Here is a 12,644-nt window from a genome sequence, read left to right on the forward strand (position 1 = left end):
AGTGAGGGGCTCTTGCTCACTTGTCACCAGGTCCCTGTTGATAGTGCAGGAGCCCTCGGGGTGAAAAGCCCTTCCTGGGGCTTAAGACAGGCAGATGGGACCCCCCCTTCAGTCACCTGACAGAGCCAGCCTACCCCAGACTCAGGGGGCTCCCGAGTAGCCTTCCTGGGTTTTGTTTTGTTTTTCCCGTCTCTTTCTGGATCCTTTGCTTTCTCCTTCTTCAGCTCTGTTTATTTCCCTGCCTCTCCCTGCTCATTTCTCTCACTCTCTTTTCCCTATGTGCCTGTTTTGCTTCTTTCTTTTTCTCTTCATCCCCCTCTCTCTGTCTCACTCTCTGTCTCCCTGACATGCTGTCTCACTGTCCTTCTTTCCCCCTTCTTTAGTTTCTGTTTTGTCATGTAAAGCTCACAGATTTCAGAAACAGTCAGGCTTAAAACCATACTCTAGAATGTACTCGAGGTCACTGAACCATATGCTTACAAATGGTTAAAATGCTAAGTTTTATAGAATGTGTATTTTATCACAATTTAAACATAATTTTAAACAATAGATTTGGAGTCCCATGCTCACCCAAAATATAAAAATGGAAAAAGGAATTTTTTTTTTTTTTTTGGAGACAGAGTCTCGCTCTGTCACCCGGGCTAGAGTACAGTGGCGCAATCTCAGCTCCCTGCAACCTCCGCCTCCCAGATTCAAGCAATTCTCCTACCTTAGCCTCCCAAGTAGCTGGGACTACAGGCGCGTGCCACCATGCCAGGCTAATTTTTTGTATTTTTAGTAAAGATGAGATTTCACCGTGTTAGCCAGGATGGTCTCAATCTCCTGACCTCGTGATCCCCTGGCCTTGGCCTCCCAAAGTGCTGGGATTACAGGCGTGAGCCACCACACCCAGCTAGAAAAAGGAATTTTTAAGGGGAAACAAAACAACACATATTTGCCAGCTGCCCCCACTCTTTGGCTGAGTGACCCTGGGGAAGTCGCTCAACCTCTCTGAGCCCCAGTTCTTCTCTTCGTAAACTGGGAAGTTGACTGAAGGTCCTGGTGAGGGTAGAGCCAGGTGGCGTACACATAGCACAGAACAGCATGCCAGGGCCCAGCAGGCAGTCGATAAACACCTGCTTCCTCTGTCCTCTTTCCGGGCTTTCCTTGGCCTCTTTCTCTCAAACGGTCCTTACCTCTCTGCCCACTGAGCCCCTCTGGCCTGTATCAGAGGTCAGCCATCGGGGTCCAGGCAAGGCGAGGGAACAGTGTGCCTGCTGGGGCCCCTCACAGGCCGTTAGCATAGTAATAATAACCCTGTGATTATTACTAATAGTAACAGCATGGCCCTTACCAACCCTGCCACCAGGCACACAGGCCCTGCCAGCCCTAGAAATTGGGGCACTGTTGTCCCCATTAGCTGCAAATAATGGGCAGAGCTTCCTTGGCAGTGGTGGGGCCTGATTCCACTTCAGCCTCCTACTCTCTAGCCTTGGTCTGAGGCCTGAAAACACAGAAGAGGACAGCTGGGGGCCAGGAGAGGCAGAACAGCCCCCCACCAGCTTATGCCAGATTGGGGCAGGCAGCCCGACCCTGGGTGTCCTGGGCCAGGCATTGCCATGCTTGGGAGGGCAGTCTGATGCTGGGTCTCAAGCCTGGGAGACCGAAGGTCCCTGTCCTATGCTCCCTGCATCTCTGCTTGCTGGTGATCATGGACGAGGTGTCACGCCTCCTCCCTGGTGGTTGTTTCCTTCTATCCAGCTATTGGTGCTGCTGAAACCTTCTTGCATGGATGACCCCCTTAAAAGGGCACACTCTTACAGGTTCACAGTCTGGTAAGCAAGGGGCAGGGGCTCTGCTCCCTGGGTCATGCATCATTGACTGTGGAGCCAGCCTGCGGGCAGCCATGGCAGGCAGGCACTGTCACCCACCCCTGAAGCAGCCTCTTCCCTGGATGGCATACCCCTAGCCACCTCCCATTTACATCCTTGGCCATCAGGACGGGGCTGTCCCCCATCTGGACTCCCTGCACAAGGACCCCACCCTCCTCAACAATAGGAGAGTTACAGCAATGACTTCATCAGGAGAGGTCCAGAGAGGAGTTGTGGGGCCGGGCACAGTGGCTCACGCCTGTAATCCCAGCACTTTGGGAGGCCGAGGCGGGCAATTCACGAGGTCAGGAGATCGAGACCATCCTGGCTAACACAGTGAAACCGTGTCTCTACAAAAAAATACAAAAAAAAATTAGCCAGGCGTGGTGGCAGGCGCCTGTAGTCCCAGCTACTCGGGAGGCTGGGACTACAGGAGAATTGTGTGAACCCAGGAGGCGGAGGTTGCAGTGAGCCGAGATTGCGCCGCTGCACTCCAGCCTGGGCAACAGAGCGAGACTCCGTCTCAAAAAAAGAAGAGAGGAGTTGTGGGTGAGGGGACCAAGCTCTAACCTGGGAAAGACACCAGGGAGCTGACCTCTGCTCTGCAACAGCTTGCTAGTGGACTTGGTGCCTGCCACCTACCCTCTCTGAGCCTCAGTTTCTTCAAAGGTAACAGAAGAAGCTGGTTGAGATCCAGATGACCTGCCAGAGTATATTTGTGTCTGGCCCGGGCCGGGCGCTGTGGCGGAGTAGTCACCATAACTTGTCTAGAGTTTACCTTGAGAGTTTACTATGATGAGGGATCTGAGGCTCAGAGAGACTGAGTAACTTCACAAAGGTCACCCAGCTGGGGTTTGAGGGTGGGGCCAGGACGCAAACCTGTCCAGCCATCCAACCCTGTCCTTACCCACCATGCCACCGGCTGTGCATACCTTAACAATCCATGGTGCAATGAAAGGATGAGATAGGACACATCGTGGCAGGGGGAGCAGCTTTAGAAATTCTGAGACACAAGGCAGTCAGGGAGGCTTCCTGGAGGAGGAAGAGGGCTCTGTAACCTTTGGGGAGGAACTTCAGATGAACGTCCCCATTCCTGGCAGGTTCCCCCCTTTCCTGAGCATGGAGGGCTTCGTTGAGGGATGGTTAACAGAAAACCGAGTGACCCCCTTGTGTAGGCCGGTAGGTCCTGTTATGTAGGGAGTTTTCCAGGCCCTGACCGGGGAGCCATTGAGAGATCAGGGGCTCCCTGGGAGAGGGACTTCCTCAGCTCCAGGCCCACAGGGCCTGAGTAGTGACCAGGGAGAGCAGGCATCCCACCTCTGCACGTGCTGAGCCCCCTTTCTGTGCCAAGCCCTGGGCCACAGCAGCAAGCAGGACAAAGCCCCATCTTGTTCTCCTGCAGGAGACAGACATTTAACACATGAATGCGTCCATAAATAATCTGAGTCCAGATAATGGTGGGTGCTGGGAGGAGACGAAGCTGGGGAGGGGAGTGACTGCTGCATAGACGAACTTCCGGGCACAGTGGTGGGAGTGCCGAGCAGTGCTGGGAGAGCTGTGGGGGAGGCGCAGGGTGGAGGGGGCTTTCCTCGGGAAGTGAGGCTGATCCGAAATCTGGCAGGGACTGGGAGGCCACCAGGCCCAGAGGAGACAGAAGATTCCAGGCAGGGGACTGATGTGCAAGGGCCCCGTGGCTGCAGAGCCAGGGAACATGAGGGCCTGGAAGACACCCGGTGAGGCTGCAGTGGGATGGGGATGGTGGATGCACAGTGCAGCTCAGAGCCACTCCTGGGGATGACCCTACCCACCTGCAGGCCACTGAGACCCCGCATGAAGGGTCTCATAACGGGGGGAATGACACACCACTTGTGCATTTTGGAGATGACACTAGCTGCCAGGTAGAAGATGCATTGGAGGGGCAGAGGGCTTGTGTTAGCCACTGCAATGTGCAGGTGAGTGGCCATGAAGCTTGAGCCAGGGTGGAGACAGGAGACAAGAGGAATGGAGGGAAAGGCACTTGGGCAAGAGAGCCAGCAGGATCCGAGGTGGAAGGCCGGGGGTGTCCTGTGCCTCACATCCTTGCTTTGCCCCTGCCCCCTGACGGCTCTCTCTTCTCCTCCCAGGCCTGCGGGTGCGCGAGGTGCAGATCGAGGTGTCGCGGCAGCAGGTGGAGGAGCTCTTTGGGCTGGAGGATTACTGGTGCCAGTGCGTGGCCTGGAGCTCTGCGGGCACCACCAAGAGTCGCCGAGCCTACGTCCGCATCGCCTGTACGCCACCCTGACCCCCACCCTGTCCCTGCAGGAACCTTCCCCATCCCTGAGGATGCTGGAGAGGGAACTTCACATCTGTGGGGCCTCCTCCAGCATCCCTGGCTGAGGATGCCCACGGCAGAGACATCCCAGCACATGGATGCCAGCTCAGAGAGGGCTCCTAGACCCAGAACCTAGGCCTCTTTTCATCTACTTCTGTATAAAAGAAGCTGGCAGCTTCCTCCCCCATCCTGAGCCACTATATGCTTAGGATCCCAGAGTCAGGGAGGGAACCCTGTTCCCCCAAGTCTGCCTAGTGAGGCCCCTCCTTTGGAGAAGAGGAAATTTCCAAGGCAAAGGCCAGGTGGGCCCATCAACAGTACCCTGGGTCTGCACTGCCACCCAGTGGCTACAGTGTAGCACATCAGGTTCCGATCCTGCCCGCACCTGACTGCCTTGGGACCCTCTCGCTTCTCCCAGACCTGCGCAAGAACTTCGATCAGGAGCCCCTGGGCAAGGAGGTGCCCCTGGACCATGAGGTTCTCCTGCAGTGCCGCCCGCCGGAGGGGGTGCCTGTGGCCGAGGTGAGCGGGGACGTAGGGACCACTGAGCACGGCCCTGTGGCCATGCCTGCAGAAGCCAGGCAGGCATGGTATTTACCACCAGCCATGGTGCTAGTCTCCCAGAGCCCTGCCCCTTTCACAGATGAGATCGAGGCTTAGGACAGAGAAGAGAACTGTTACCTCTGTCGAACGCAGCAATGCCAGATCCCAGCTGGGTCTGCCACAGGCATAACCCCACGGGATGGGGTGGCTAAGGCAGGAATCCCCAGAACTCAGGGGCTCCTTAGGTAGACCTCCAGCTCAGTCTCTATCTCCTGCCCCACCCAGAACCCAAGGCCCCAGCTTTCTGGATGCGAAAGGATCCCATCATGCGTGTGTGTGAGTGTGTTCTCCCCCACGAGCTGATCACCCCTTCCTGAAACCACAGTCTTTGGATTGCTGTCCTCTCTCGCCATCCTTACCTATGTTCCAGACATACTCCCTGCACTGGTGGTCCAGGGATTAGAGCTGCATCTCAGCTTTGCCCAGCAGAGTGGACGGCTGGGGCAGTCAGGACCCTGACTTCCAGCCTGGGATCAGCCCTCTCTGATCCCAAAACCGTGCACTCATCATTCAGCCTCTCCCAGCCCAAACCCTCCTCTGCGTAGTGGGCTCAGACAAATACCCCTGGCCCATATATGCTAGGCACTTAGCACGCTGGTCTCTGCAACAACCCTGCAAAGTGGATGTTACCATTCCATCCCACAGCAGGGAAGCAGGGCTGGGAGGGGCCCAGTGGCCACCTAGGGTGAGGCAGCTGGTGAGTGGCAGAGCTGGGGTTTGGACCCAGGTCTGCCAGACCCGGGGACCTTCTTCGTATCACCTCCCAGGCTTTTCATCCTGGCTAGCAGAGCTGGGAGGAGTTAATGATGAAGACAGATACTCCTGGCTAGCGCCTATTTAGTTAGTTTAACTCAACTTCCTCTGAGCATTGTTCTCGGCACCTTACACATGCTAACTCATGTAATCCTCGCGATGGATCCCTATGGGGTAGGTGCTATTCAATTCCATCTTGCAGTTGATGAAATTGAGTCCCTGAGTGGTAAGTCCCCTCCCAAGACCACCCAGCTGGCAAATGGTGCTCTTAACCCCAGAGCTGTACAGTGTCCAGTGCTATAGTCCCACCGAGGCCCCGCCTCACTGCCACGACTATGGCGTGGACCCAGGTAGAACTGCCCTTCTTCTATGATCAAACCTGTCCTGGGCCCTCACTGCCCCCTCACCCCCACTCTTGCAGGTGGAATGGCTCAAGAATGAGGATGTCATCGACCCCACCCAGGACACCAACTTCCTGCTCACCATCGACCACAACCTCATCATCCGCCAGGCCCGCCTGTCGGACACTGCCAACTATACCTGCGTGGCCAAGAACATCGTGGCCAAACGCCGGAGCACCACTGCCACCGTCATCGTCTACGGTGCGGGCCTTTCGGAGTGGGAGGGGCAGACACAGCCAAGGGAGGGAGGAGAGAGCCTGGGGGTAGGGGGGGACCCCTGGATTGGTAGGGAGGATGCAGCCCAGAGAGGGGAAGTGAATTGACCAAGATCACAACACAGCAGAATTCATGGCCAAGTTGGGCATTCCTGGGTTCCCAGCCAGGAACACTCCCCAGTTCTCAAGATGCCTTGCCTAACTCTGAAGGAGTTCTCCAAGTCTGGGGGCTGAGGCAGGGCCCAGTCAGTATGTCCAGAAAGCTGTTGTCCTGGTAGAGTTAAGGACCATTGCCCAGGCTTGTGAGCTATTCTCTGCTGCCCCCTTGGGCCCTATGGGTGGGAGGAGTGGAGCCACAGCTGAGGTGACTTTACAGAGTTTTAGAAAGAACCCTGTGCTAGGTTCCAGCTGCAGGCAGTCCCAGGCCCCCATCACTCCCAGGGTGACCCTGGGGAAGTGGCAGCCCTTTCTGGACCTTCTTTGCCATCTTACAATGAGGTGGGGCATAGACAGTGACTTCCTGGATCCCCTCTGGTGCTGACGGTTACAGCCCAGCTCTATCTGCCAGTTCTGAGTCCCTACACTGTAGGCAAAAGGGGTCTCACTAGGAAGGCCAGGCTTCAGCAGAGGGGCCTCGTCAGGGTGAGGGACGGGTTTGGGGGAGGGCAGAGGGTTCCAGAGCCAAGCCATCCAGTTGACAGCTGCCGCCTTGCAGTGAATGGCGGCTGGTCCAGCTGGGCAGAGTGGTCGCCCTGCTCCAACCGCTGTGGCCGAGGCTGGCAGAAGCGCACCCGGACCTGCACCAACCCCGCCCCACTCAACGGAGGGGCCTTCTGCGAGGGCCAGGCATTCCAGAAGACCGCCTGCACCACCATCTGCCCAGGTAAGGAGCCTTGTCCATGTCCAGCCCCACCCTGAACCCTGTCCCACCTTCTGTTTTGTGTGCCAGAGCCAGGACAGTCATTCTCTCCCCAGCATGGGGAGCAGAAGGTGCTTGTCCCGAGCCCACAGCCGGCTGCCCAGGCTGACTAGATGCTCTGATCTCTGACCTCTTATTCTGCCCTGGGCTGCTGGTGAGATGGAGGCAGAGGCTTTGAGGGTTAGCCCCTTCTCCCTGACCCTCTAGCCTGGGCTCTTCTGCCCTCCAAGCTGAGGGTTCTCATTGTCAGCGTGTCAGCCCCAGGCCAAGGTTTCAGAGCTCCCCGGCCTCAGGGACAGCCTGTTGCTCCTGACTGTTAAGACACACCGTGGCCACAGACCCTATTCATACTGACAGTCCTCCTATTCCTCTCATCCTCTGTGCAGCCCCTCTGCTCCCCTACCCCCGCACATGTGCTGTGTTCTCTCCCTTGGGTTGTATGTTTGTGCCTACACTGTTTTTCTTTACCCTGGGTTTGTGTCTGTGTGTGTAAATCGTGCACTGGGCTATATCGTGTTGATGACCTTATACATCTATCTGTACCCTCTTTGTCCACCTGCCAGGTGCATCTGGCTGTTCATTGGCATGGGGTTATGTGGATATCATGTGGATTTCTCTGTGTGGCACACATGTGTTCTGGGTTCCTCATTTCCTTCCATGGTGTGTATGCATGCATGTGTGTTGGCACATTGCTCTGTTCTGCACACATAACTGTGTGTGCACATGTCTCTGCGTGCACATGCTCCTGTATGCCATGCTCTTACAGTCGATGGGGCGTGGACGGAGTGGAGCAAGTGGTCAGCCTGCAGCACTGAGTGTGCCCACTGGCGTAGCCGCGAGTGCATGGCGCCCCCACCCCAGAACGGAGGCCGTGACTGCAGCGGGACGCTGCTCGACTCTAAGAACTGCACAGATGGGCTGTGCATGCAAAGTGAGTCACAGGGAAGGTGGGGCCCTGGGGGTGGGGACTCTGGAGCCATGTAAGGGTCCCCCAAACCCAGCCCCATGCCTCAGTGCCCAGCCTGCAGCACGGCAGTCCTCAGGGCCTCTGTCCCCCCACCACATCCATCATCTCATCTCATCCTTCCCATTGCCTTCTCTGCCACCCTTTCCCTGTCACCTATGTCATTGTCTTTCCCTTTATTTCCCTTGACAGATAAGAAAACTCTAAGCGACCCCAACAGCCACCGTAAGTCCCATTTCATGGCTGTCCTCTTTCCTCTGGGGGATCCCTGGTTCTCTTTGGCTGGCTTTTCCCGGGATCAGGGTGCAGGGCAGGGAGAGCTGAAGGTGCCTACCCACCCCCGACGGGATCATCTAAACCTGACACTGCATGTGTCTGCATCTCCATCACCGGCAGACAGGCAAACCCTTGGCTGACAGAAAAGAAAGGCCCTAGGGCACCCTACTGAGCCTCCTCTCATAAGAGGGGAAACTGAGTCACAGAGGAAGGGACTTGGCCAGAGACACAGGCAAGAAATAGTAGAGCCAAGATTTGAACCCAAATATTTTTATAGCCAAAGCTGTTGTTCTTAACCATATGCCCTTGGCCCTCCTCTCTGGGCCAAGGCCGGGACATCACCACTCCAGTCCCCCCTCATGCCCCTTGCTGTACCTCTCCGCCCCAGCAGCTGGGCCAAGCCTCCCAAATTGTCTCTGATGCCCGCTGCCCTGCGTCAGCTCTGGAGGGCTCACCTTCCAGCCTCAGAGGCTGCGCCACCACTGCAATCATATCAAAGCAGCAAAGCCACTTGAGCAGATTGGCCCATGGTAATTAAACCACAATTTCCAGTTAGTTCTGGAATCATAAAATCAGTGAGGCCCTCGGCCGAGCTCACTGGGGGTCGGGCTGGGGATGATTTGAGTGTAAGTCACCAGGCAAGTGGCCCCAGTGTCAGTGAGGGCATTAGGAGGCAGAGCCAAGCTGGGGGAACCATTTCTCTGCTGAACCAGGAGCCCAGCCCTGAGGGGTCCTCTGGGGAGGCCAAGAGTGAAGGCTGCTGAGGAGAGATACAGGGGGACAGAAGTCGGAAGTGGGCAGACATCCGGGGCTGGGAGCCATGCCCTGCCTTGCTGAAAGCCTCAGGCTGACGCCAAGTGCAGGGTGTGGAGGACTCCAGGCAGAGGAAGCAGGGCTACTTCTCTGAGGGCCCCCCAGGGAGGAAGCGCGTGGACAGGTGCTTCCTGGAGCTCCCAAAGGAAGCAAGGGGAAGAGCAGCCATCTTGGCCGCCATTTTTGCTCTCCCTGAACTGCCCAGTGTGAAAGCCGTTCAAACTTATACTTAGCTTAATTAAAATTAAATAAATTTTTAAATTCAGTTCCTCAGTGGTACTGGCCACATTTGAGTTGTTCAGGAGCCATATGTGACTAGTGGCTGCATACGGGACAGTGCAGCCATAGGATTTTCCACCACTGTAGAAAGCTCCACCAGACAGCCCTACTTCAGACCCTGCCACTTTGACCTTGAGGCTTCCCGCCTGGCCATGTTTGCCTGGGGGAGGAAAGTGTAGCCATGGGTTGCCTCCCTGGGCCCATCCTTCTTCCCACATGCTCACCTCTTCTCCACCGCATTGTTGTGCATCTCATTCCACTTCTTCAGCTCCCCGTCCCTCCACTTCCCACCCTCAGAGCATGGAATGGAACAAGAGTTCAGAACAGCTACTTACAAAGATAACAGAGCCAGAAGACCTTATCTACATACAAAGATAACAGAGCCAGGACCTTTGGTCCTATGGAAATTGCTACAGACTCAGAGGTTTCAGCCCCAGCACTCACAGGGCAAATTATGTAGCCCCAGTGACTCTGAGCCACAGACCCTGTCTCATCAGCAGCAAGCAATGAGTTAACACATGGCATGAACATGTTTGTTCTTTTGTTTCTCATGCCACAACTAGGAGGGCAGTAAGGCAGGGACTTCGAGCCCATTTTACCGATAGAGAGGTTCAAGGCTAGCCCGAGGTTGCCAGCCTGTGTAGGCAGGGCTCAGACTGGAACTCAGCACCGGGCCGGTTGGCCCTGGGCCCTGCCCTTTCCAGGGACCCAGGGCCTCCCTGATTGCCCCAGGGCCTGGTCTCTGTGCTGCCCCTTATGTGGTCCTCCTGTCCCCACAGTGCTGGAGGCCTCAGGGGATGCGGCGCTGTATGCGGGGCTCGTGGTGGCCGTCTTCGTGGTCGTGGCAATCCTCATGGCGGTGGGGGTGGTGGTGTACCGCCGCAACTGCCGTGACTTCGACACAGACATCACTGACTCATCTGCTGCCCTGACTGGTGGTTTCCACCCCGTCAACTTTAAGACGGCAAGGCCCAGTAAGAACCCGAGGATGTCTGGGGTGGTTGGCAGAGGCAGTATACCCAGAGGGCTCTGGTGGTACCCAGACCAGAGCCAGGCTCCTGACTCCCTCCCAGGGTTTTTCCAGAGTTTGCTCTAGAGATAACTATGTGGATGGGTATGGATTAGAGAACTACAGAGAAGGAAGGGAGTGACCCAGGCTGCGGGATTCCCAAAGCTTCCTGCAGCTGGCAGCAATTGGGCCTTTCACAGCTGGACATTTGGGTGGGATTTTGCAGTGGGAGCTGGGCCAGTGAGCTGAGGCACAGCTGGGTCTGACTATAGCCCCTACTCCTGCAGGCAACCCGCAGCTCCTACACCCCTCTGTGCCTCCTGACCTGACAGCCAGCGCCGGCATCTACCGCGGACCCGTGTATGCCCTGCAGGACTCCACCGACAAAATCCCCATGACCAACTCTCCTCTGCTGGACCCCTTACCCAGCCTTAAGGTCAAGGTCTACAGCTCCAGCACTACGGGCTCTGGGCCAGGCCTGGCAGATGGGGCTGACCTGCTGGGAGTCTTGCCGCCTGGCACATACCCTAGTGATTTCGCCCGGGACACCCACTTCCTGCACCTGCGCAGCGCCAGCCTCGGTTCCCAGCAGCTCTTGGGCCTGCCCCGAGACCCAGGGAGCAGCGTCAGCGGCACCTTTGGCTGCCTGGGTGGGAGGCTCAGCATCCCCGGCACAGGTGAGCCCCTGCCCTGCTTGTGCGTCAGCCTGGCCTTAGCACCTCCTCTGTGGACTGCCCCAACACCCATCCAGCAGAAGATAGGGCTGCCCTAATCCCATCTCACAGATGGGGAAAGGGAGGCCTGAAGGCAGGAAGTGAGTATAAAATAGAGAGGTCTGACTAGAAAAGCTAGGCTTCAAGCCTGCCTATGCCCTCACTAGGGCAGAGGAACCTTGGGCCAGCCACCTTCTAAGCTTCAGTGTCTCTGTTGTGTGAGAGAGAATATTCCTACGTAGTTCAGCAGACCTACAAAGCACTGTTCTGGAACTAGCAGCAGAGGGACAGGGGCGCCTGTTTTAGTTTGCAAAGCCAGCAATTAACAGCTTCCCAGCATCATATACTAAGCTAGGAGTAGAGCTGGCACTTGGACCTCCAGACACCATAGCAATGTCAGAGACCCCTGTCTTCCTAGACAAGCCAGCACTGGTCAGTGGCCTGGCCTCTGCTTGCATCCAGTCCCCAGACCCTGTCTCCCACCCCTGGCTGGGGACTACCTGGAGCTCAGGAGATATCTTTCTCTCCCAGCCCCAAGCTGGGGCCAACTTCCCAAACACTTGTTCTCCTAAGCTCCTGGACTCCCTGCTGACTTCCCTCTCCCCCTAGGGGTCAGCTTGCTGGTGCCCAATGGAGCCATTCCCCAGGGCAAGTTCTACGAGATGTATCTACTCATCAACAAGGCAGAAAGTACCCTGTGAGTAGAGCCCCAGCCGCTGCTCCTTTTTCTTCCTCCCATCCCTTGCTGCCTGCCCACACGTGGCTCCCCTTCTAAGCCTGATGCCAAGACCAAACAGTCCTCCAAGGAAAGTATTAATCTTACTGTGTCCGTATTTAAAACTTGCAGAACCAACACCGTAAATTGTAAAACTCAAAGGCAGTTGACAAGCTGGCTACAAGTGTGACAAAGGGCTGAATATCCTTACTATGTAAAGAGATTTTGTAGATCAATAAGAAAAAGTAAACATCTCACTGTGAAAATGGGCAAAGGATATGAACACGTGATTCACACACACTGTCTCACACAAACACACTGGCCAGTAGGTTATGAGAAAATGTTTAGTCTAATTTGCAGAGAAAACTAATGAAAACCACCACAAGGTATACTGGGATTTTTAAATTATTATTATTAAGGAATTTGCAAGGACCTTTTCCCAAATGATAATACCCTCTTGCTGGAAAGGGGGTGGGAACATGGCCTTCTGTGGCACGTGGCCGGGAGTATAGATTGGAACCAGCTCCCTGGAGGGCACTTTAGCGTGACCTATTGAAAACCTTCCAAGATTACACAACCTTGGAAAATTTAAGCCAGGAATTTTGAGCTATGATAATGTTGCAGTGGAATAGCAAAAATCTGGAAACAACCTCAAGGTTCATGCCATTTTCTTTGCCTCCTTTGCCCCCATGACCTCTGGGAATGCAGAGCCCTGAGTGGCAAAGAGCTGCCCTCCACCTCCCGGGCCCTGGGCAGACTTGGGAGCCCAGCAGGAGCCTGCACCTTTGCCGAGCTCTTCACTGCCTCTGTCCTACCCTGTGTC

General features: G+C 55.9%; 1 protein-coding gene across 2 annotated transcripts in view; it reads left to right on the plus strand.

Annotated features, from left to right (window-relative positions):
* Positions 1-12,644, plus strand: part of UNC5B (unc-5 netrin receptor B) — a 90,224-nt gene that overhangs the window by 68,238 nt on the left and 9,342 nt on the right. Inside the window, exons 3-11 of one of the 2 annotated variants that reach the window (XM_016918506.4) lie at positions 3,974-4,117; positions 4,580-4,683; positions 5,939-6,119; positions 6,849-7,016; positions 7,819-7,983; positions 8,209-8,241; positions 10,164-10,358; positions 10,681-11,070; positions 11,716-11,803. In XM_016918506.4, coding sequence (XP_016773995.4) covers positions 3,974-4,117; positions 4,580-4,683; positions 5,939-6,119; positions 6,849-7,016; positions 7,819-7,983; positions 8,209-8,241; positions 10,164-10,358; positions 10,681-11,070; positions 11,716-11,803 — 1,468 coding nt within the window. The remainder of the gene's footprint in view (positions 1-3,973; positions 4,118-4,579; positions 4,684-5,938; positions 6,120-6,848; positions 7,017-7,818; positions 7,984-8,208; positions 8,242-10,163; positions 10,359-10,680; positions 11,071-11,715; positions 11,804-12,644) is intronic. The other variant, XM_016918507.4, reaches the window with a different exon arrangement.

Source organism: Pan troglodytes, chromosome 8, assembly GCF_028858775.2.
Source record: "Pan troglodytes isolate AG18354 chromosome 8, NHGRI_mPanTro3-v2.0_pri, whole genome shotgun sequence".
Classification (NCBI taxonomy): Eukaryota; Metazoa; Chordata; class Mammalia; order Primates; family Hominidae; genus Pan; species Pan troglodytes.